This window comes from Myxocyprinus asiaticus, chromosome 50 (assembly GCF_019703515.2).
Source record: "Myxocyprinus asiaticus isolate MX2 ecotype Aquarium Trade chromosome 50, UBuf_Myxa_2, whole genome shotgun sequence".
Classification (NCBI taxonomy): Eukaryota; Metazoa; Chordata; class Actinopteri; order Cypriniformes; family Catostomidae; genus Myxocyprinus; species Myxocyprinus asiaticus.
The window spans coordinates 722,210-749,102 of record NC_059393.1 but is presented as its reverse complement, the minus strand read 5'-3'; the positions used below and the strand labels follow the sequence as shown (position 1 = coordinate 749,102).

The 26,893-nt window shown below is 38.1% G+C and overlaps 1 protein-coding gene across 2 annotated transcripts in view; it reads right to left on the bottom strand.

Annotated features, from left to right (window-relative positions):
- lmcd1 (LIM and cysteine-rich domains 1) overlaps positions 1-25,053 on the bottom strand; it is a 56,271-nt gene extending 31,218 nt beyond the window's left edge. The window contains exon 1 of one of the 2 annotated variants that reach the window (XM_051694538.1): positions 24,489-25,053. In XM_051694538.1, coding sequence (XP_051550498.1) covers positions 24,489-24,515 — 27 coding nt within the window. In that variant the 5' untranslated portion in view covers positions 24,516-25,053. The remainder of the gene's footprint in view (positions 1-24,488) is intronic. The other variant, XM_051694537.1, reaches the window with a different exon arrangement.
- Positions 25,054-26,893: the final 1,840 nt, after the last annotated feature.

The window sequence follows — 26,893 nt, the reverse complement described above, 5'->3', positions numbered from 1 at the left end:
ACCAGGCGGAGGCGATCCCATTGGGGTCCCCAAATCACCCCCAGTGCCCGTAGGTAGAAGGGTCTTACGAAAGCAAGCCGCGACTGCAATGTTGCCATGGTCATGTTCTCGCAGTGAGAACATGAACCATCCACGAACGCTGCCTCCATGTGGGTCACGCCCAGACACGAAAGACAGCGATCATGACCGTCTGAAGTTGAGAGATAATGACCGCAACCAGGAATAACACACACAATCGGAAAGGCATCTTTAAAAAGACGCGTCTTTAAAAAGACATTCCATGTGTGCCACTCTTTTAGAGAAATATACTCTTAGAGAAATATACTCTTTCAGAAAATATACTATCTTTTTTCTGCCTAAGTGCCCAGGGGCGTTCTCTGCAGTGCACCAGTGCAGAGGAGGGAGAAGCCGCTGAAATGTGCCGTCAGATCCAGCAGAAGTGAATGAACAGTAAGAATTCAGCTCAGTGAGCATGACCATTCGGCTCCGAAGAGAAAATCTGAATGAGTGGTTGCATACCAGCTCCTTTTATATTCGTATGTCCGAGGGAGTGGCATGCAAATTCCACTCGCCAATTTTCATTGGCCTTTTATCAAAGACCAGAGGTGTCTCGGGCTCCCAAGAGTGACCCCTAATGTCACTACATCGACACAACATCGAGTGAGTGATAGATAGGGATCCACCTTTAAAGGGAAAGTTCACCCAAAAATGAAAATTCTCTCATTATTTACTCACACTCATGATATCCCAGGTGTGCATGACTTTCTTTCTTCAGCAGAACACATTTGAAGAAAAATAGAAAAATATCTTAGCTCAGTAGGTCCTCAAAATGCAAGTGGATAGTGATTCAACTTTTGATGCTTCAAAAACAACAGAGAGTCAGCATAAACGTCATCCATATGACTTCAGCAGTTAAATTAGTGTCTTATAAAGAGAAACGATTGCTTTTGGTATGCAAAAGATAAATATTTAAGTACTTTTTAAATATAAATTGGTCAGCAGCAGTATATGCATGTGACGTAATAGCGAGAATGCTGAGTTCACACGGTCTGAACCAATTTTCAAAAAATTTTCTTCTGCAGTATAGCTGCTAAAGAAAATTTATGTTGTTTTAAAGGAGTATTAGATATTAATTTGGAAAACAAGCCAAAACAAGAAAAATCAAAAACGTATTTTGTTGCAGTACATCATGGGACGAAGTCTACCCTATCTCACCTTTCTGTTCACTTCAATCCATCTTTAACTCACAAAAAACAAACTCTCTCTCATTAATAGAGCTGCGTATTCCCAATTTTCTTCACGATAAGAAACACAATGACACAAATATTATGATTCAGTATGTCGCGAGTCATTACGTTATAATCTAGCTGCAGCAAGCGCACACTTGAGGGATGAGCGTCCCCGTAACAGAGTGTGCATCAGCTGGGTGCAGTTTCAATCTCTCCCCCTTATATTGGGACACTTCACACAACTCATAGAAGAGGCGCTGACCGCAGAGAGAAATGCCAGTTTCAGAGTTTGTAGTTATTTACATGATCTGCAACAGTATTATTTTAACTTTAATAAAGCTATAATGCATTAAATATAACGGCATTAAAGATGTAACGCCGGGGTGTTTCCTTTAAAGACGCTCAACACGCAAGTTTTGCTTCAGTGGAGCGGCAGCTCCAGCTCCACTTATTCCACAATGAGAGTGCTTCTGTATTTACTTATTTTGTATTTTTGCATTATAATTCCCTCATACTTTGCGATCTACATCACCTGAAGCTGTTTGGAAAGTTTAGAGGTCATCTGGACTGTGATCTGTGTAATTCTTCCTCTCCTCAGTCAACCGCAAGCTGCAGTGCTCCTCTCACATGTCGTCATTAGAGTTTAATGTGATCTCATGTTACGTAAAATGAGATTAAAAGATTATACGACAACGAAAATATTTGTCGACAACTTTTTATTGTCGATGTTGTCGATAACGTCGGTTAATCGTTTCAGCCCTAGAGTAAAGAAACAGATACAAATACAGATCTAAAACAAAACCAACAAAGATTCTGTGAAACATTCCTCCTACTCGGTTGTAAACAGTGCTGCTTTTGCTTGCGTGTCGCATGTGCGTCAGTTCTCGCATGAACATGCCAACGTGATTACCTCACACGTGCATACTGCTGCTGACAGGAAGTGATGATTTAGAGTTCTTAAATATTGATCTTTTTCTCACCAAAAGTGATCAAATCACTTTAGAAGACTTTAATTTAACCGCTGGAGTGGTATGGATGACGTTTATGCTGACTGTCTGTGATTTTTGGAGCTTCAAATGTTGGATCACCATCCACTTGCATTTTAAGGACCTACTGAGCTAAGATATTTCTCTATTTTCCTTCAAATTTGTTCAGCTGAAGAAAGAAAGTCATACACACCTGGGATATCATGAGGGTGAGTAAACGATGAGAGAATTTTCATTTTGGGGTGAACTATCCCTTAAAATGTAAAAGTCTCATTTACATCAAATGCACATAAAAATATTTAGTTTGATAACCTCCAAAATTTTTCGTCCTCCTGCTATGCCCAGGTGAACTTCCCTGAAGATCAAATTTTTTTGAAAATCTCTCCTTTGGCTGACATGTTTTGTGCTTGTCAGACAATAGTTAGTATTGATAGTATGTGAATAGAGACTGAGTCTCTAATGAGTATGATGAACTAGGTGTTCTATCTTATCATTCATGAGTGTGCGAGCGAGAGAGAGAGAGAAAGAGAAAGTGCACGCTCTGCTGCCATCAGCCAGAATAATCACATAAGGACACATAAACACATGAAAACTGATGCACAGTACCAAGCATGTAGAATAGTCCTAACTGTAGAAAGCACATCAGTGATGACAAAGACAAATCCTGGATATTTTTAGCCAGTTTTGAAATTAAATATATATTTGAAATCCCAGTTGGATGCCTTTTTCAAGTCCAAAAAAGAGGACATGTCTGTGAAAAAGAGGATGTTTTGTCACTCTACATTTCACAATAAAAATTATTTATTTTGCTGTGGTGCTAGATTGGCGCAGTTATAGCCTACAGTCATTGATGCATGGACAGATGTTTTGGAGTTGGGCGACTCATCTCTCCCATGAACTTTGCAGACTGCTCTGCATGTTCAGTGGAGTATGGATCCCTGATATTGTATTCAATGAGAATGGAAGACCTATAGGAAGCAGCAGTCCTGTTTTGAGACCTGAAACATCACAAGCTGTTTTTTTGTTGTTGTTTTTTTTCTCTCCCCTTTTGTCCCCAATTTGGAATGCCCAATTCTCAATGTGCTCTAAGTCCTCGTGGTGGTGTAGTGACTCGCTTCAATCCGGGTGGCGGAGGACGAATCTCATCTTATCGCGCATCTTATCACGTGGCTTGTTGAGCACGTTACCGCGGAGACGTAGCATGTGTGGAGACCCACGCTATTCTCCGCGGCATCCACGCACAACTCACCATGCACCCCACAGAGAGCAAGAACCACATTATAGCGACCACGAGGAGGTTACCCCATGTGACTCTACCCTCCCTAGCAACTGGGCCAATTTGGTTGCTTACGAGACCTAGCTGGAGTCACTCAGCACACCCTGGATTCAAACTCGCGACTCCAGGGGTGGTAGTCAGCGTCAATACTCGCTAAGATACCCAGGCCCCCATCACAAGCTGTTTTTATGTAATGGTGAGAAGTTATTTAAATACATAAGGACATAACATAATGTTATGTGTGTTTACTGCTTCCAGTAAAGACAGCAATATATTAGGCTATTTAATAATCCTATAAGAGAACTTTAAAGACCAAAACAAAATGCAGAAAGTAAAAATTGCAGGATTTGAGGATAAACTATTAACACTTACGCGGGCCATATGAAATCTTGCGTGATGATTTTGGCCCATGGTCGGTGGTTTGAGACCCCTGCTGTAAACACGTCTCTGTGGTGCTATAAAAATTCCTGTGTTTAATTTGAGCGACCCGCTCAGAACCGCTGACTATTTGAACAACAGCAGATGAGTGGTGTATTCAGAAAGCTGTTTAGAAAAAAATATTTATTTTTGCAATTCGATTCAGTGCTGCTAGTGTTGCAGAAACAGAACTACAATTCCATAAAGCATTGAGAATGACTGAATCCTTTATTTGTATTAAAATAAAATACTGAATTTCAAACGTGTCCACTTCGTCTGCAATAAAGAAAGCAAACATGTGTGATCTGATTTGAAGGGGGTTCAGAAGTCTACAAGAAGCATAAAGCGTCCAGCCTGGTGGCTTTTCCCCCTCCATTTCCTCCCCTGTGATGCGCAGGTGATTTCAAACACACCTGTGAACCTCGCAGCAGCCATATTTTTGTGGGCCACCAAGTGAAAAATGTCTAATTTCATGGTCTAAATTAATTACTTGACATGAAATGCAGTATTTCACGATAACATGCAATTACAATTAAATGCATTTCATGTACAGAAAGTTCCTTCCATTTCATGGACATAATTGCACTTTGCATTTCCTGGATAACAAGAACCCGGTGTAAATAGCATCTGCCACACAGTGCAGCTATTTGCACCCCAATAGTCTGGTGGAACCAAAGAAATATAAGACAACCTAACCAATAGATGTCGCTGCAGTGATGTGGGGTGTAAAAAAGGTGTCTGAATGTGTACTGTTGTTCTAGCGACCGTGGTTTGAATCCGCCTTTTGTCCAACTCTTTTTGTCCTGTTTCCACTCTTAATATTTCCTTTAATGCTACTTAAAATAATTGATAAAAAATTATATAAATGTTGATTTCAATACAGTGATTTGGTCATGGTGAATGTCGGGGAGTGCAGAGAACTGTATGATACGGTGGCGTGGTCTCTGGATCGCACTCGTTCCCGCAGCTCTGCATCGATTGTGTGTACATTGCATCACTGTATTACTAATAATATATAAATAACCTATGAAGGTTATTTGTTTCTAAGGGAAGGTTAAGATTAGGTTTAGGGGTAGAGGTTAATGTAGTGTGTCTAAATAAACACAATTAACACACTGCCCATACTGTATGTTAGTATTTAAATATGGTTGCGAATAGTATCTGACACTGTTTGCACCAGAGTTGGGGTGAAAATATTATTTGCCACTATTTGCACTGGGGTGTAAATAGCATATACCATTATTTGCACCAGGGTGCAAATAGCATCTGCCTAACAGAAAACACCTTTCGTGGACATGCACCCATTTCACAAAATTTAGTTTATGAAATGCTCATTCTGTGAATTAGATATGTACCTGTATTTTGATCACAAAAGAAGTTGTCTGGATCACAAACATAGTATGTTACATGCATTTAAAAAATCTCTTTTCAAGCTTCATTCATTTAAAAGTTTATTTGTTTACAACTTGATTATGTTTTAAATTTAATCAACACGTGATAAATAATGGCAACTAATGACATTGTTAATGACAACTGACAGGTCAATGATTTTAAAACTTTAAGGTAAACATTTCCTGAATAAATGAGGGAAAGCCAGCAAGTGTTTTATCCCTGCTCTCCCCCATCATTCCTGCTTTACGTTGGCTAAATGAAGCCAATTCACTTGAAAAATATAAATTAATTGAAAAAATGACGTTGAAATAACTTGGACAGATGGCTTCAACAGAAGCATATTACCTACCATTGCTTAACAATGTCAGAGTTCACAGAAGGTCTGTCTTTAAAGGTTTATTGTTAAAAATCAATCCCCCTATGACAAAAAGAGAGATTTGTCTTCAGGAGCGAAGGTGTTCCTGGAGGAACGTTGTCTCGTTTCGCTGTGTACTGTACTAACTGTATATAGTTAAACGACAATAAAAAATACACTTGAACTTGAACTTGTGTTGCACTTTATTCACAGTGTAGTGTAGAGATAAAAACAAATAAGCAGAAGAGGAGGGAACTGGATCAGGATTAGAGGCACAAATCAGATTCAAACTGATGCTGCCCATATGAGCACCCCCAATAATTAAGACACTTCCATCTACACATTTCTAGATGTGCCCAATGCCCACTATATTAATATTCAGATCATAATAAATTCAAATTCTCACACACAAATAGAATGAAAGCAGATGATTACTTATTTACACATCACAGGAAGTTGAACATTACCAATGTTGCTTCAGTGGACTGTGTGTGAAGCAACAGGACACAAAACGTTTTCTCAAAGACAAACAGTGACATGCTACAACAGATTCACAGTCATGACAAACTCAGACATAAACTGACTCACAGTCACACACAGCAGACCCAGAAACTCTTTCCCATGACTCCGTCGATGTCATCACCAATGTAATCAGCTCACTTGAGTACACATGTTAACAGTAAACGTGAAACACCTTTGCTGCTTTTCAAGACAATACAGCCTCAGGGGACTGGGTAGCTCAGCGAGTATTGACGCTGACTACCACCCTGAAGTCGCGAGTTCGAATCCAGCCAGGTCTCCTAAGCAACCAAATTGGCCCGGTTGCTAGGGAGGGTAGAGTCACATGGGGTAACCTCCTCATGGTCTTGATTAGTGGTTCTCGCTCTCAATGGGGCGCGTGGTAAGTTGTGCATGGATCGTGGAGAGTAGCATGAGCCTCCGCATGCTGTGAGTCTCTGCGGTGTCATGCACAACAAGCCACGTGATAAGATGCGCGGATTGATGGTCTCAGAAGCGAAGGCAACTGAGACTTGTCCTCCACCACCCGGATTGAGGTGAGTAACTGCTCCACCACGAGGACCTACTAAGTAGTGGGAATTGGGCATTTCAAATTAAAAAATTTAAAAAAATAAAAAAATAAATAAAAAAAGACAATACAAATTCTCAGCAAAAGTGCATACGTGTTAACTCAATGAGGGGTGAGAAAGATAATATACATAACTCTGTCTGTTGAATATTCATTAAAACATCACCTTTTGTGTTATGAATTAGAAAGGAAGTCATATGGGTTTAGAATGACATGAGGATGAGTAAATTATGACAGAAATTGTAATTTTTGGGTGAAAAATTTATTTGTAATGAAAGAAAATGTCAATAAAAAAAACAGTCATGATCCTAAAAATGGACTTAATTTTTTTAATGTAATATTGAGTATAATTTCTTTTTTTTGTTATTGGGTGAAATATGACCTGTAGGTGTTTGTAAGAGATATACCCTTGAACACTCAAACTATAGACTCACATCAGTCAGTCCACAAACTATTATAAAGGAGAATCCTTGAATGATGATTATGTGATGGTTTTCATTGTCATGTTTCTGAGTGTAGATCAGCAGAGTTTGTGTTTACACAGAACAACAGCGAAAGACACACAGGTGATGACAAACAGCACACGCATCCACCTGAAATCTCTCCACAAGTATCCTAAGAGCCATAATAACAAAGTGCCAAGCATTATTCTCACTCCATACACATGCTTATTAAGCTCTGTGATGAAAGATAGGACAAAAATAACAACACAAAAAGACAACAAACAAAACAACACTACACGCAACCATGGAGTTAAAGCCCTTTAAAAGCCTCTGGAAATAACAGACATATTTGCCCCATGATGATACCTGCCAGTATGTGTATTAGGTGTCAGGTTCTGCAAACATTTTGGGGACCAAAGGTCCCAACAAGGACAATAAAACCTGAAATCTCTGACATTGTGGGGGGAAGCCAACAGTTCCAACAGGGAAAACGGCTAAATAAACATACTAAATAATGTCTCATTGAAAATATAAAAAATGCTGTTTGTGTGAGGGTTAGGTTTAGGGGTAGTGTTAGGGTAGTGGTACTCAAAGTCTAATCTGCAGGCCAAAACCGGGCCCCCACGAGGTTATAGCTGAACCACCTTGTTTATTCATGTCCTTTTTCCATTAAATTATGCATTTTAGTTAGTGATGTTTACATTCTGCAATTATGCTGCTTACGCTAATGGCTATTTGTAGACGTGGCCATAATCACATGACATGGTCTCGGAAAATATTGCATAAAACTCTTTGGAGCTTTAGCTCCATTGTGTTTTAATGCATCAACAAGGTCAGTGTCATACAGTTTAATATACAGTATATAATACATTTATTCCTGGGTTAAGCAATAGAACATATCTTTAGCTCAGTATAAAACAATAGAAGTGTAGGATATGAGATGCAGAAGAATTGTAGCAATATGATTTGAATCTAGGGAAATCAGCCTTTTAATCCTGAAATTCCTCGACATCATAAATTAAAGGACCAGGCACCAACAAACCTAGCGAAGGCCTGCCTTTGGACAATAAAATGGTCAAAGAGAATGAAACGGCATGATTTAAAGAAAAAAGGTCACTGGTCAGAGAGACCCTCAGCATGACCTTCTGAACTTCCACACAGAGCTAAAACAGGCTCCACTTTGAAAGGTTTCCTTGCAAAGACCCTCAGATTTGCACGATTCTAATACTAAGACATTTCATCTTAATCCAGGAACATTTCACACAAAGTTACAGTATGTTACTGAAGTTAATCCTCTGGAATGCACAGAGTGCATTTGGACCGAGATATACACCATGCCTGGCCTGGCTAGATAATCTGAAAATTACTTTGACCTGTGATTACTTTTATAACTGACAAATTAATGATTATAGCCTGATGTACCTTTTTAAAATATGTGTAGTGATTTGTAATCACTTCTAACTAACAAATTGATGATTATAATCATCAATCTTGTATGATTCATCTCATTCTACTAAGAATGGTAACTATTCAAGGTATAATATTTATGAAAGTGTGTCATGTTTGGTATGCAAATGTTTGCTTGTTTACGTAGCGAATTTTGATGACAACGAATGTCATGTTTCTTGCAACGTTTTCAAGATATAAAAGTTCACGATTAAACATTCACTATTTTGAGCGGGAATTCTCCACACAAAGGACTGTAAATCACTTTTGAAAAGGACAGACCAGTTGACCATGTGACTTTGAACAGCCACTTCTGATTGGCTCAGAACACCTTTTGGGGTGCAGCCAATTTCAGTTCAAAATTCCTAAAAAGGAAGAACATGCTCTCTCTTGCCTTCCTCTTGTCACTCTTCCACTTGCCACTCTTGCCCTTCTTCTTCGGCCCTCGTGCTTCTTCCAGATCCTCCGTACCATGTAGAGTCCAAGGAAAACTCGGGACACAAAAGTCCCGAGGAAGCCTCTCACTCTCTGCTCTACGGTTCACACACCCAACGGGAGTCGCGAGTCTTCCTTGCAGAAGGCCTCGTTTCAAAGCCCACTTCATCATCCAATGAGACAACAACTATCAGCGTTCATAACAGAGGTCCAAAGCATCGACGGAACGATCTTTCTACAAAGAGCCAAAGAACCAAGCAACACAAAGAAACGCAATGCAGGGAAACGCAAGTACATCTCCAGACTTTTGCTCAAAGTGCTGGTGTATTAGTTAAATACTTTGGGTAATCCGAATGCAAATCGATGTAGACTCAAAGAAGGATAAATGGTTCTTAAGACATTGTCAACAGACTCCATAAAGTTCATTTTCTCTGTACTGATCATTTATTTCTGTCACTACTCACTAACCTGTTTCATGTTATATGTGTTAGATTAGTTTGATGTTTAGAATAGCAGTAAAGTTTGACTGTGGTATATTTTGATAAATAATCTCATCCCTGTTTTTAAAAGATTTCGTTCAAAGCTATACCTAAATATGTGTAATATTATTTTCAATAAGTCATGAGAATATTACTCATAATTCTATTAATTATAATTCCCTTTTTAAAGCTAATTCCTTACAATAGAAATTGTGAGCAGATACAACGAGATGTTGTATTATGAGTTTAATGGTGGAGAATTTTATTCAGACAAATAATCTAGTTACTTGTCATTTATCTAATTTATAATGGTTGTTGAACAAGACTAATTCCATCGTGTGTGTGTGTGTGTGTTTGCTCTGACAAAAGTGGACCAATGTCTTGAATGTTAACTGGTGTTTTTCATGTAAAAAAATATATTCTAATTTGACAGGTTGATTTATTAGGATTATGTTACACAAACGAAAGTCAATTTTATGGGTTAGATTAAGTATTAGAAATAGATCCTTGATCTAATACTTGCAGCTTCACTTGTTTGTTGTCAACGACTAAACATTATGTGTAGAGAATGAGATTAAATGTTCATGACTTCTGGCAAGCCGTTTTAACATTTATGATTTATTATAAGCTACTGAGTTGTGATGTTAAAGAATTGTGATAAAGACTGTGTGATGATTAAGAGGCTGTGACTAGGAGCCTGTGACGCTAAAGAGTTTAAAGAGAAGTTGCGGTGTTGTGACTGTGTTAACCCAAAGTTTTTGATTAAAAGCTCACCTGAGACCTGAAGCACCCTGTCCCAGTGTCCTCCTTCCCTCATTCTTAGTGTCTTTGCTTACATAGACATTTACATTTATATGCACTTTGTAAGTGGCGTACTCTTTACTACAGTATACAAGCGGTTCGGTCAGTAAGCAGCTCCACAGCAACGTTATTTCCCCACGACGCTGCTGTAAATAACGAACATGGCATCTGTGGTCTACTTCTGTTATTTTCTGTTCTCTGTTGTTTCGCTTTATTTTCACACGCCCCTCTGTTGCTAGTGTGTTTGTTTTCATTGCAACCTGTCACAGCATTGAGCTGCAATAGTGGGGTTTCCCACTTACCTTCAGGGCACTTGAGCACATACATATGCACACTTTTTAAAAACCAATAAGAACGCCACTTTTATTCTTGACACAATGAGAGATATAGAATTAATTATATATGGAGTGAAAGATACAGACGGGGTCTGTCAAATGGGGCTCTGGCGAAGCTGTGTGGTGCTGTATGGCAACAAACATACGATTTTCAAGTTGCTTTTCAGTGACAGAGAAGTTAAAACCCTTCACAATCTGAATTTAAATACAAAACATAATTCCATTTCATGACCAAAAATATCCGTCATTTTTTAATATGTGTTTTGAGTTAGTGCTTTTCTAATACACAGGGCATTCATCCAGTAGTTAAAATGTAGAAATGAGCACATAATAGGTGATACTTGTGACTTGGAGCATCACAGTAGCATTGGAATGCCAGATCAAATGTAAGCAATTATTGTGTGACTCATGTCATGCAAAGTATCAACTACCAGAATAATGTCATTAATAAATGATAAACTGTAAGTGTGATTACTAATCTTATGTATGAAATGAAATACAAACCTTTATTGTTTTGCAGTGATGACCCACCATCACATACACTACAACAGTCAAGTAACTAAAGCTGGCTATGTAAAGATTTTCTCAATACACAAGATAGTAGCCATCATCCTTTATTTAAATCCTCAGACAATTCTAAAGAGAGGCCTTCTCAGTTTTCCCAAGCCACAGCATGAAAACTATGGGAAAAAAATAGAAAGCAGCCTATTTTAAAACCAAAAACCCATTAACAGATTAATACAATAATTTGATAATCAAATTAAGCTGTGCCCTATTACTGATTATTAGTCAACAATGTGTTTCTATCATCCCTCAGGTGCATCAGTAGCAGGTGTATTAATGACTCTCCTAATAAAAACAGTATCTATGTGTGTTTCAAATGCTCAACAATGGCAGCTTTACAAAGAATCCTACAGCTTGAGCACAGAAGGTGACGCAGAAGTCAGGCAGTGTACATAAATGCCTACATAAGGACAAATTTTACCCCACTCGACTCTCTATCTGATGATGTCATCATAAGAAAATTCCAGCTTCCAAGGACCAAGATCCTTGAATTACTGCAGGTTGTGAAACCACACCTTCAAAGGGCCACAAGAAGAAACTACGCCTTAAGTCCAGCAGTGCAGTTCAAATCAAATCAAATCAAATCACTTTTATTGTCACACAGCCATATACACAAGTGCAATGGTGTGTGAAATTCTTGGGTGCAGTTCCGATCAACATAGCAGTCGTGACAGTGATGAGACATATACCAAAATACACATTATTCAATAAAAATGAAAAAAAGTATATATAGTAGTATATATAGAATGTACAGTAGGTTGTATTGTACTGTATTGACATTCAGGCTGTCGGTTGATAGTAAGTTGTTAAGAGAGAATATAATAAAATAATAATATAATTTATGTTCTTAGCTCTTAGCTGCACTGCGTTATTATGCTGTTGGAAGTTTTATGGAGGTGGTTGGTGATGGCCTGGGGCTCAGCAAGTCTTCAGTCAGCAAGACTGTGACAGCAGTAACACATTTGCTGTTACAACTTATGAACAACATGCTGACTTTCCCCAAAACTCCACAAAATATCCAGTCACAACATTGCAGTCCTGGATATTTGTTCAACTTCCTGAGCAGGAAGAGGGGGTCATGCTCAGGTGCATGCTCGTGCTGATGATGATGATCCACTGAATCCACATCAAAGCAGAATGCATCAAAGTCAGAGAACATTTAATTCAGAAAATGTTTGGTTACTTTTTTCATTTTTAAATACAGTTTGTTACTGTATTTTCTATTATTTCATCTGACTGACATAACTTGAGTTAATAAACATTTTGTGTAATTTCCTACCTTGGTCTATGTTCCCCCTGCAAACATTAATTGAAAGACTTTTGCAAACAAGAAGTATACATTTGTTTTCTATAACATAGCCAATCGAGAATATTCCATATTCTTTTCTATTCTACTTCTGTGAACCTCACAATAAACACAAAACCACTTACACTGACATGTAATCCCAAACAGAAATCAGATATATGTCCATACATGTATATTTCTACAATTATTGTTCATTTATTTGGGCAGATTGGCTATAGAAATTATACTATGGTTTGAGAAATTATATTTTACATACCTATATGAAAATGTAATATTTTGAAGTATGTAAATGAATGAATATTACACTTACATAGTGCTTTTCTGACACTACACTCAAAGAATTGCAGATATGTTGCATATACTGTATGTACAGTACAGATAACTTTTTATATCAGTGAAAACCATTAACATGTATATTGTGTTTTACATATATAGCCATATGTGAAATTTCTCTTTGGAAAATGTTGTAACAAAGATATTCACTTGTAAATAATAAAATAACTCACCTTTTCTATGTGAAAATGAAGCCAATCCTGTGTTCAAACATCATAAATATTGCCTTCGGAGGGCACTTCGAAGGGAGAACAATTGTGACAGTCACGCTGGAAGATCGTTTCAAACTGAATTTCCAAAAAAAATAATTTTGAGCACCACAACTTTTCAATTACTCTTCACACGTGTTTTTACAGGAGTTTTCTTACAGGATGATTTGTTCCATCAAACAATGAGACATGGAGCTGTTACTTCATCCAGTAAAAAAGAAAAGAGGTTTAACAACGTGCATTTCAAGTTATATTGAGCATGAATATTCAAGCGCCACAGCTGATTAGCAAGCTCCCTGTTTTTGACTGTATATACTTATAATTATTTTGGTTAATCTTGCTATATACAGTATGCTACTGTCATATTTTAAGTTAGAATAATATGACTATTGATGATCCAGCTTCATGTCAAATGCGATAATACATTTCCTAACACAGTGACCTTTATTTTAACCATACCATCTGTCTAACAGTGGCCAATATTAGTTCATTTCATAGCATTTATGCAGTATATGTAATTGTCCACTTCATTATAACTGTCATTTATGTGAAAATAAATTGCGTCCTTTTCGCTGCTGAACGGAAAAGACAGCCTTTATTTAGGAATACTTATGAGAACTTTTTATTCTCTCTTACTTCCTTTTATTTGTAAAAAGCAAAAAGTGACAGTTAACAATGACAGTAATTTGACACAATAAAGAATGATTAAATTGTTTTATTGTATCATTACTTTTGTTTAATTAGTTTATATGAATAAAAAGAATGAATCAATCCTCAACTGTTTATTTTTCTTCAGAAGAATATGGTGCTTTACTCATGCTAGAGGGAAATTATAATTATTTACAAAAAAATCAGTACTGTTAAGATTTTATAGTGTTCTCTGATGTTTCGTCATCCTGCAGACGGTGCTAAAATCTCATCTGAGCAACGGACTGTATCCTTAACTTCATCTTCTGGTGATTGTTCGTGCTCTCTTTGATATGAATTGCCTGTGTTGTTGTATTCCTCACTTGTAAGTTCGTTTTGTACACAGAAGCCTCACACAACAGGACAGCAGTGCTTGGCCAATCTGCAAGCTTCATATCATATGTATTTAAATTTACTGAAACTCAATTAGCTAATTTTGATACTTTTAGTAAATGATATCATGTTTGTTGTGATAGTGGGTGTGGAGCAGGGGTCTGTGAAGGAATTGGTGTCATGAAAGGGGTCCTTGGTTCAAAAAAGTTTGAGAAAGCCTGAGAAAACCTATGAATAACACAAAAAAATTATATTTTAAATATCAAAATATTTGCAATACTTAAAATATCTGTCTCTCTTTTTGGTCAACTTCTGTCTTAGTCCATTTCACATTTACACTGTTGTTTTTTTAAACCAGCCAAACAAAATTATAAACAATTTACTGCTGTTGCCTGATTAATATGTAATCATATATTCAATCAAAAAGTAACTTTAATCTGATTACAAGTGTTTTACAATGTAATTTAATCTAATTACAAGTACTGTGTTTTTGCAATCTGATTACATAATCCAGATTACATGTAATCCATTACTACCCAGCACTGGTCATTAAGATGGTCAGAGTTCAGATGAATGATTATGAGACACACATATATTATATGGTATATATCAGCATAAAATGTGCTCAAATTTTAAGCACAGTAAACTTCAAATTCCGCTTCAAATTCCAAATCACCATGGTTAGATTAAATAACCGTGATCAGACAATTATTTTATATTTGCAACAGGCCTAGTGACATTGCACTTCATGGCACACAATATAAAATGGCAAATAGTGGAAATAAAAAAATATAAATAGAAAAGTTTAATTAGCTTTATCCAAAGCTTAATCAGTAATTATATACACTCATTATAAATTCATTTGACAGTTTATACATTCCCTTTCATCAATTTTGCCATGGCACATAGTGTCTGCCATAATGAAATAATGAAATTAAATATGCCAGCTGCACACTTCAGCCCTGACACATGTCAATCATGCTAACTGATAGCCAACTAGTAATTAAAACAAGGCTATATCTATATCATTTGCATGGAAACTATTAAAAAATCAAACACAATCTAAAGGGGTATGTAGATTTTAAAATACTGTCATACCCCAAAACAGACTTTTGGGTATAAAATGTGCTTTGGTGTGAAGAGACTGCTGATCTTCAGCATTAAGAAAAGGGGTTTTACATGTGCAGTGACATCACTCGTATATTTTAGTCGTAGTTTTAGTTTGTATATTTTAGTTATTAATAAGTTCTAAGGAATAAATGTAAAAATGATTACTATAGAACCTGCAACGGTTACCTTAAGGAGCTATTTCTACTAAATTTATGCCTTTTTTTTTGGTGTAATCTATATTATAGATCATGGTGTAACCTAATGTATTTAGATTTAATACATTTGTAAAAATGTCAACCTAAAATATGTACTTCATGTGTATTCAGTGTGTTTCAGTGTGAAAAGTGTTCAGACCCGGGCTGGCATCTAAAGACAACCATTAATGTAATGGAGTTTAGGTTGGAAACTGAAACTAGGAGGAATTTATGACAATGAGTAAAAATTAAAGGCCATTTAAGACATCACCAATGTAACAAAGGCTGTCTACTATTTAAAGCGCTTGAGTAAGATTGAGATAATTCTCAAGATGGCGCCGCAGATGGCAGCCTCGGTGTGGAGCTCTCCAATTCTTTTGTTGTTTTTGTTTGTTTGTCCTGTGTTTAGTAATTTATTTCCAATCAGTTTTAACAGGGACAAATTGCTGAACATTTGGCAGCACATACCAGACAATCTTTTCCCAGTATTTGACTATTCGGACGTTTTGCTGGACATTTTAGTCAGAGGCGCAGCTGTGTTGTCCAAGCACGCTAGGAAAAAAAGCGAGGGAAGCGAGCCGGCGGGCTGGTCAAGCTCCGACAGCACAGCTTTCGAACAGTGCTGCCGAATATTCATCTAGCAAATCTCCTCTCTCTTCCTAACAAAACAGATGAACAACATCTCCTCACCCGTATAAACAAGGACTTTTCAAACTCTGCTGCCTTATGCTTCACAAACGTCTGGCCATTCTGGAGAGCACGTTACATCTTCCAGCTGTTCAGAGCGGATCGCATTGCGGAGTTAACAGGGAAAACGAGAGGTGGTGGAACATGCTTTTACATCAATGAAAGTTGGTGTACAGATGTAACAACATTAAAGAAGATGTGCTGTCCTCATTTGAAAGCACTCTTTATAAACTGTAAGCCTTTATACTCACCGTGGGATTTTTCCTCGTTTATTCTGGTGAGTGTTTATATTCCTCCACAAGCGAGTCATCATATATCAGTTTCTGTGAGGATATGTGCATTCCTACTAGTACTTATTTAACGTTCAACAAAAGAGATTAGAGTGGCTAAAAGAAGCTCCTCTGAGAAGCTGAAAAACAGGTTTTCAGCTAACAACTCTACATCAGTGTGGAGAGGCCCGAAAGACATTACTAACTACAAGACACCATCCCCTAACACTGTAGGTAATCAACAACTGGCTGGCGACCTGAATATGTTTTACTGTAATGTGTTTGAAAACCCCAGTCTCACACCCCACACCCGCTCTGACCTTCACACAAACATTAACACCTCCTGCATCCACCCTCCTATCCCTCCTGCTACTCAACCTGTGCTTAAGATCTGTGAAGAGGATGTGTGCCGGGTCTTCCGGAAACAAAAGACAAGGAAAGCAAAGGGCCCAGATGGTGTTTCACCCACTTCTAAAATCCTGTGCTGACCAGCTGGCCCCAATCTTCACACAGATCTTCAACAGGTCACTGGAGCAGTGTGAAGTTCCCTGCTGCTTCAAATGCTCCACCATCATCCCTGTCCCAAAGAAACCCCAAATCACTGGACTTAATGACTACAGACCCATTGCTCTGATGCCTGTGGTCATGAAGTCATTTGAGAGACTGGTGTTGGCCCACCTGAAGGACATCACTGGACCCTTTCTGGATCCCCTTCAGTTTGCTTATCAAGCAAACAGGCATATCTTGCAACATCTGGACAGACCAGGGACATATGCAAGGATCCTTTTTGTGGACTTCAGTTCAGCTTTCAACACCATCATTCCAGCTATTCTCCTGACTAAATTAACTCTCTGTTCCCACCTCTATCTGTCAGTGGATCACCAGCTTTCTGAAGGACAGGAAACAGCTAGTGAGAATGGGAAAATTTACTTCCAGCACCTGTACGATCAGCACTGGTGCCCCTCGGGGATGTGTGCTCTCCCCACTACTCTTCTCCCTGTACACAAATGACTGCACCACCAAGGACCCCTCTGTCAAGCTCCTGAAGTTTCCAGATGACACTACTGTCATCGGCCTCATCCAGGATGACGATGAGTCTGCATAAAGAAGGGAGGTTGAACAGCTGGCTGTGTGCTGCAATCAAAACAACCTGGAGCTGAACACACTCAAAACAGTTCACCATTCTGAACAGCACTGTGGCAGCAGTGCAGTCATTCAGGTTCCTGGGCACTACCATCTCACAGGACCTGAAGTGGGAGACCCAGATTGACTCCATTGTGAAAAAGGCCCAGCAGAGGTTGTACTTCCTTCACCAGTTGAGGAAGTTCAACCTGCCACAGGCGCTGTTAATACAGTTCTAATCAGCAGCCATTGAGTCTGTCCTCTGCACTTCAACAACTGTCTGGTTTGGTTCAGCTACGAAATCGGATATCAGAAGACTACAAAGGACAGTTTGGACTGCTGAGTGGATCATTGGTTGCCCCCTGTCCTCCCTTCAAGAACTGTAAACTTCCAGATTGAGGAAAAGGGCTGGAAAAATCACTCTGGACCCCACTCACCCAGCCCACTACCTTTTTGAACTGTTGCCTTCTGGCCAGCGCTACAGAGCACTGAGCACCAGAACCATCAGGCACAAGAACAGTTTTTCCCCCCAGGCGATCCATCTCATGAACAGTTAAATCTGCCCCACTGAGGAATAATTACGTGCAATACACAGCTTAGTCTATTTATTTAAGCAATTTCACACGAGCAAGAGTGCGATATGAACCTACACAGTGCTGATTTAGGGCCATATAGCACTACAACTACAGCAGTGATGATTTAGGGCCATATAGCATGAGTGCGAGTGTGATATTGCTTATATACAACAGTTCAATGAACAAGTAAATAAAAAAAATTAGGAAAAACTGAGTGCGGTCATAAAAACGCATTTGTGCATGGAACTACTTTCTTACGCAACGGATCAGAATCTGCCTTTGCTAGTTCAAACCAAATGATGTGTCCAAGCCTTTGTTAGTAATTCAAAAATGTCACTTCAGAAATAGTATCACGGCTTGTGCTGTTTCTAACAAGTTATTGGATAAACAAGGATGGATGTGTGTGTGTGTGTGTGTGTGAGAGAGAGAAAGAGAGACAGAGAGAGAGAGACGGAGCGTGTGCAATCACCTGTTGCCACACCCAAGTAGAGATGCTGTCAGCTTTCTGAAGATTAGCTTTCTCAGTGGAAAAGTACCCGTCCAAGCAGGGGTATTTCTCCCTATTTCACGGTAGACGGTGCACAAAAGTCTTTCACTATAGAAACCGCAATCTTCTCCGCCATTTTAAACAGCACGTCCTCTCCAATGTGGAAAGTCCGGTAAGAGGTAAGCACCTTGAGTTGTGTAATTAATCAGTCTGTTGTGTCTCTCAGCTGTGATGAGCCTTAATGCTGAAGTTGTTCGTTTAAAGCCGTTTAAAGCTATTTCCTAGTTTTAGTAGTGTAGTAGTAATACAAGCGATCATGTAGTGCTGTTGTATGTAAACACTGGCTGATGTGGATTCACTTCACATCACCTAACTGGCTCATATTACACTCAAAAATGATATTTTGCCACCACCTGCTGGCTAGTGTAAAAAAAAAATACATGTAAAAAGAGACACATATAGTAGCTCTTAACACTTATACACTGCTCTTACACTTTAGTTTAGAACGGCACAAACACAAGCAGAGTGATACACACAGTGAAGCGTCGGAGTGCTGATGGTGTGAGACCATCAGTGCTCATGGAACGTCTCTTGTCCAGTCAGATTCGAGGACCGGAACTAACTGTTGTACATATTTATCCAACATATCCTACCTCTTCTGCCATTGCATTCCCTTGCACTATCTGTATATAAGAGATTTGTATTTGTACATACCAGTGGTGTAGTCATGGCCATACATATGTGTACGCCATATGCTTTTTACCCAGGGCTGTGTTGGGCCTCATGTACTCAGATAGAAGACAAAGGCAGGCCTAACACAGTCGTAAAACCTAACTCAGGCACAAATACAAAGTCATAAATCTTACTGATAAAAACCGCACCAAAACTCAAACAAAGGGAGTCCAAAACAGACTACAAATCCCATGAAGCCTTGCTCACTAAAGGATCGAACTCTCAACTCCTATTGGATGAGGCACACGACAGAACGCCCCTCAACCATGACATCATCAGGAGTAGAAATAACTCTGAAATGCTTTCGGGATTTGCTTCCAGCAACTTTGCTCGCTGTGCGTAGATGCAGCTCATCGCTGCTCTCAGGTGTAGCCTCGTGGCACAAGGAAGTAATGTCTGACTTGAAACTGTGGCTATACAATCTCAATCTCGCTGGATGAGTTGAGATTACTCTGTGTTCCACCGAACACTCTAACGGATCCGAAGGAGACTGCTGAGCAATCTGCATCTTCATCCGTTTGCCTGCAGAAGTGAAGAGATAAAAGATTTCTCTTCCATCTTCAATCAAGTTGACGTCGCTGATTTCTCCGCCAGCCCGCCGAGAATCAGCAGCCGTACCGCCCGCCGACAGAGCGAGGAAACGGCCTCCCGTCATCACCCGAGCCTCGAGGAACCGAGTCGGAGTTAAAGGACGGATGAACACACATTCTACGTCCTCATACGATTCAAGTAAGAGGTTTACGTCTGGGCAGAGATAGAATATTATAGTGTGTTATTCTTGTGTATCAAGGTTATTGCTTGTACAGTTTACGGACCACCGAGTCCGCACATTGCGGCTAATACTCAAGGTATTAATTATCATGAATGAGATTTGCTGTGTTGTAGTCCAACCACATTGGACTGTTTTGCATTTCCGCCATCGCGGGTGAGACCGGCACACTGAGTTTATCCATTAAAGAATCAAAGACCGCAGGATGGTTTACGAGCCGTCCACCGCATCTCTGAGTGATAAACTAACAGCTGCTTTCTCTCCCACGATCGCGAAATCGGCTTTGGGGCCGTCACTTTATTCTCTCTCTCTCGTACTAACCACACACACACACTAACGCGACCCCTCACAAACAGTTTCGCACACATCTTTGGCTAGTAGATAGCTTCGTGATAAAGCTCAGCTTTGTCCCTAAGCTATCGTACAAGCGGATACACACGGTAAACTGGTAGACGCCATTGACTGGTTTCTCTCCACCCACATTCGCGGCCATATTCTCTGGCCGGAAGTCTCGCGTGACATACTCTCCACGAGAGTCACGTCCGCCATTTTGTGCGCATCCCTCCTTACACACACACACTCACACACACACACTTTCTCTCACACACACCCTCATGTGTTATAGGATTATTTTGATTTCCATATCTAATCATATCACTGTTTAGTTTGTAGTTGTAAGTCGGAAGTTTATTGACTGCATTGTATTAATTATTAATTGATATAACTGCATAAATAAACTTTGTTATATTTCAAAGAGAAGTGTTTTGGTTTGTTTTGCATACACCTGTGTCACATGCTGACGAGATGTCAGTGCTCGGATTCAAGCCTTCATTCATTGTTTTTTTTTTCTTCCGAAAATCGCTATTCTTCGGATGTCAATTTCCCTAAGAAAACAATCTAATATTGAGAGTGTTATACTATCTGGTTATTAGTCCCTGATTCCAGGGTGGTGCCCCGGCAATATTAATCCTTATTAATAGTCTATTGATTTTTGATAATTGATAATTATCTTTGATGATTGTTGAATTTGAAGGATCAATAAGCTAGTGTTAATTTTAATTAATGTTTCATTGATATTAATGATTAGTGATTATCTTTGATAATTGTTGATTTAAAGGATTAAAAAAAGCTAACATTGATTCTCATCAATGTTCTATTGATTTTAATAATTATCTTTGATAACTATTAATTTTTGCTAATAACCAAACCCGCTCCTAAACGTAGCGCACTACATTTACTGGAGCCTCATATGAGGTTTTAATGAGTAGATTCAATTAATTAATTTCAATATTAATTAATAACTAAAGAAATAATTATCAATTATTTCTGATAGTTACACTGATCTAAACAACCAGTAAAGCCCTACAGCTGTTTGCATATAACGTCTTCTAAGGATCAATATTTGCGTAAAACCCACTTGTTTTGCTGCTTCAGAAGTCCATAATCTACTGTCGTTAGTTTCCCTTTAACTGTATTGGATGCTGCTTTGTGAAACTGGAAACTCTTTGTTGTAATTGGTGCATTATCACTTGAATTCTGCCATTCACCGCCCCTGACAACCATTGTCGCCGCCGTCATCGACTGAGGGAGTTTATGGCAGTGAGTGGAGAGAGAAAGTCACCCTCACGCTGAAGCAGTATCAGGAAAAATTAATTAACAAAATATGCCAAACGTCCTGTAAAATAAGGAATTGTCCCGTAATTAATGGAAAAAATTGCGTTGCCGTTTGTCCCGTATTTTAGCATCACACACTCAAACTGCTGAGAATGTTTCACAAATTGAGAGAAATTGACCTGAAACACACACAACTTTCGCATGATTTGTGTGAGATATCAGCTGTTGCAATATACAATTTATACAAATATACAATATATTTATTTGATCATAATATGCATTACTATATACTATTTATTAAAAAACAGACTTACATAAAAGAACAGGCTTTTGTGTTGATAAAGAATAAAAAAATATATATAAATTTTCAGTCCAATGTCATATAACAAAGAGAGATAAGCTACTATACTTCATTTATATGGCTTACTCGAAGTAATACTGGATTTATAGGGTGACAAAGCAGCAGACCCAAAACGTGACACTTTGTGATAATAATGTTTGTTCCAAAAGACTTGTTTAAATTCATGAAACTAGTTTATTAGATATTAAAAATATCAATTGTGACAAGACAGGCTGTCAGTCTGTGTGTTAGTGTTGGTGGGGATTTTTCAACGATTTCAGTGCAGTTACATTGTTACGTCAGTAGTTGGCGGCAAGGGACTGTTATGAGTGAGTCAGTCAGCAGACTATTCAACCATTTCAGTCAAAAAGGCTGCTTTATTCAAGAACAAACAATGCTATGTATCAATATGTCAATCACTATTTCAAGAGTGAATCCCGCATTTATATGCGGGTGTACTTCCCGAAACTTTGCAGTGTGTACGTGGCCGTTGGTCCTCCTCTTAGCAGCATGAAAAACAAGTTTTATACAAATTCTGAATGGATTATATATAGCACAGAAAGCACACAACACTCCCTTTATAATCACTAAAAAGCTGTCACTCATTATCATCGCGATCTCTAGCACCCCCGTAGAACCAGGCCTCTTAATAATGAAAAATGAGTATGCTTAAATGTTTCCAATTTATGCAAGGAATACAAAAGCCTCGACATGGAGTGGATTGATATAGTAGAAAGATATAGAGAGAGAGAAAATACCCCTCAAAAAAGTCAGTAAGAAGCTTTCTCTTCTTGACTGCCAGTGGAGGTTAATTATTCTCCATTTTTTAGCTAAAATTAGCTTCACCGGAGCGGCGCCAAGCAAGCAGTCATGTCAACGATGTCATGCGCTTAGCGGTCTTTAGATGTAGGGTGGGGAGTTTACATTTTAAAGAGACATGACAACTAGCCTATAAAAAAACTTCATATAAATTATTGTAAATAATTAATTCACGAAATTTACCATATCCACTGCATGAATTTAATCAGATTTGTCATTATTATTTTTACTAAAATATAAGTATCTTCTATTTTTTACTTCTTATGGGGGGTCCCGGATCCCCCCAGCCCCCCCTCAATTTGAGCACTGTATATATATATATATATATATATATATATATATATTGTGTATTTATATATTACTTATATTACTTATATTTTCTATTTTCTATTTGCTTTTTATTTAGTTGTGTTGCTGTATTGTTTGTGCACTGGAAGCTTCTGTCACCAAGACAAATTCCTTGTATGTGTAAGCATACTTGGCAATAAAGCTGATTCTGATTCTGAGATAAGACTCTGGACAGACACTTTTATGAGAGCAGACAATGCAGACATGCTAAAACTATTTTCCCTTTGGCAACAAAGTTAATTCCTTCTGTCTGAGGAACAATTTTAAATGAAACCTTGAAAATCAATATTATAGAAACAAAATTACATTTATGACAGAAATAAACTACTTGAACTACTTGGCCAATCAACTGAACACAAATTCGATTGGTAACATTATTATTACTGTGCCTAGCATTCAGTTCTGGAGTGACTCCTGTACTGTATCCTAAATCTCTGCAGTCTGAGTGTGTGCGTGGCCTTTGCATTCTTATTTCACCAACAGCTGGCATCAAAAGCATTAAGAGCAGAAATGGTATGAAACTGAATCCTCAGGTCCATTCATTTGAAAGAGCATTCAGAGGCCACACAGAGGGATTGAATATGAAGCCGAAGACACAATCGCTTCTGTGTCAGTGTCATAAAGTACTACTGAGAGGTGCTACTGAACTGCAGGAAACTATTTTAATGGAGCAGAAATAACAGCTGCATTCATGAAAGGTGCCAATGAAGCTGACAATGTGCTCTGTGTGTCTCTGTTATCCTTTGTTTTCCAGTAAAAACACATACACATACTTAAAAATGAAAGTTAGTATTACTTGAGAAAAGTAAAAGAGAAAAGATTTAGGCATGTTTTAACAAATTAAAGTTAGAATTACCAGAGAGAGAGAGAGAGAGAGAAAGAGAGAGAGAGAGAGAGAAGAAAAAAGATAAAGACGTGCTTTAAAAAAAATCTATCTGGAATATCTTGAAAAGTGTATTTTGTCTTGTTCCATTGGCAGATTTGTTCACTTACAACACATGAAATACATTTATTGATGATCATACTCTCAGGTATTGTATGCATTGTATACGTGTGTAAGAAGTTCTGCAGATAGAAAATAAGGGACTGTAAAGCCACAACCCAGATTTTAGTCTTTTAAGTAAGTCTGATTTGCTCATACGTTTGTCGAATTAAAGTCTCGACTTTGACAGTTCGTTAATGTTCTAAGCAAACATTATTATTGCGCAAACAGTTTGTGTTTCCTTTAACCCAAAAACACTTCAGCTTTCAACCTATTTAGCACACTCTCACTGCGCATTTACCGATATGGATGAGTTTTAGCTCTTACCTTCTGCACACCCGCGATCATCTCCATGCTGTCAGAAAGGAAAGCCTGTTCCCCAGAGTTCCCCAGAGTTAAGCAGAGTTCAGTTGAGTTTAGTTCGGTGTTGCGTCTCTACTATTGATCCATGTGCGTCTCAGGGAGTTTTATCTGGAACTGTCTATGGCGTCATCCGCCTCATAGAGCGTTATAAACGCTAGAAACGCGCCAACGATCTCTCCAAGAATGAGTCATGACATCAGCCGTGACTGAGATAACACACACACACACATTCATTATGTTTCATGAGTTTCCACCCAACACTGTATTTTGACTTTATATGGAAACAGGAAAGCAGAATACTTCGACCTGAAAGCCACTCAACACGTTTATCACAGCTGTCAGAAGTCAAAACTAAACTATTTGTCTGTTGATTCATGCTCTAGTTCTGTGATACAAGTTTTAAGGTGTCCATTTACAGAAAGTAAAAAAAAATCCCTAAAAACTCACAAGAAAAGTACCAAATTGTACAAGTAGCCTTTCACCATTCATTACCATTTTACAGCATTGTAATGAATGAATGGTTATTATTAAGACTGGGGCTTTTATTCTTTCTTTTTTTTTTTTTTTTTTTTTTTGATAAATGCCTGGTTGGGGCAAGTTGTCACGTGTTTAAGGGGAGATTACCTTAAGAACAATGTGCTTTCACTGTTAAATTGTAACATACAGTATTTAGATAATTTATATGATGAAACATTATCATCATTTACATTTAAATCACAGAAAAATACACACATTTACTACCTGAGTTGTCAGCACAAACTTAAAAATTATGAAAAGAGGTCATCTTACCCCACTGCTGGTGCAAGATGACTCCTATGGGTCAATAAGCCCCGCAGGGAAAGCTTGTCCCAGTTGTCATCTGATTTTTACAGAATATATAAAATACATCTATTACTGTCATTCAATGTAAAATACTAAACCAAATATTATTTTTAATGATATATTTTCATACTAAAGTTGAATAATTAACTGAACAATGTATTATGAATTCAGATTGATTTCGACTCAATTGGCCTATAGGTTATAATGAATAGTAGAGATGTTTAAAACAAGCATCTAATGCATGGAATTATTGAACAATAACATCATAAATTATAATTATTGTAAAATTACACTAGCAGCAATAAACACAACAACATGTCACTGTGGGACTTTAACCCCAATTCTGAGGGGAGCATCTTACCCCACGGGTCTAACTTTACCTTTTCACTTGAAAATAAATTTGATTCCCCCACTTTCCCCATATACTATAATTGTATACAATTTATTACAGTTCCCAAACATTGGCCGAAGCAATGGCTAGATATTTTTTATCATGCTATTTCATAAACAGCCGTGTTTCAGAATTATATAAGCATCTAATAGGCTTTTTAATGGCAGGTTCCCCTTGTCACAACATGCCCTGCGATGGGGTGAATGTAAACTGGATCTTTTTAAATGGACATTAATGGTGGAAATGTTCGGGAGTTTTTTTTTTTTTTTCCTATTCAAGAATTTATGGTATGTGCCTATACAGAAATTGACTTAACATGTATTGAACAAATTCAATTCTTTTGAATCCACGGCAAAACACAAAACATACAGTACCACCAGTGTAACACGATTCCCGAGCAAATCACTCTAATGAGCCAGTTCTTTTGAATCTGGTAGCACTGGATGTTTCGCGCTGTTGTTTACATTTTGCATTTATGCATTTGGCAGATGCTTTTATCCAAAGCGACTTACAGTGCACTTATTACAGGGACAATCCCCCTCGAGCAACCTGGAGTTAAGTGTCTTGCTCAAGGACACAATGGTGATGGCTGTGGGGATTGAACCAGCAACCTTCAACAGTTATGTGCTTTAGCCCACTACGCCACCACCACTCCAAATGTTGTGTAGTCCAATTCCTTCAAAACGTCCTTTTGAATCTACACTTCAAAACATGTAGAACAAGCAGAGTAGTCTGATTTCCGAATGAATGACTCTCATGAGCTGGTTCTTTTGAATCTCCAGTACGAAACATACAGCAAACCATACTTTTGAATCTCTCATGACAGCCCAGTCTTTTTAGTGAATAAAACTGTGGTTCATTTAGTCAAGTCCGACTTGAAATTAACCGAGAATTCAGAGTAATACTGGATAGTTGTTGATAGGACAGATTCTTGCAAAACTCACAATTGTCATGTCAAAATGTTCTCATCATTTGGTAACTGCTGAGGGCAGTAAATCCAATAAGAACTCTATTTCTCACTTCCAAATATTTCTTCCTCAAAAGTCTTAAATGCATTAAAAGAATCATTAATGGAACCGTTAAGGAACTGGAATCATTAAATTCCTTATGATTCCCATCTCTACACTACACAGCTAAGTATGTTTTTTCAGATATT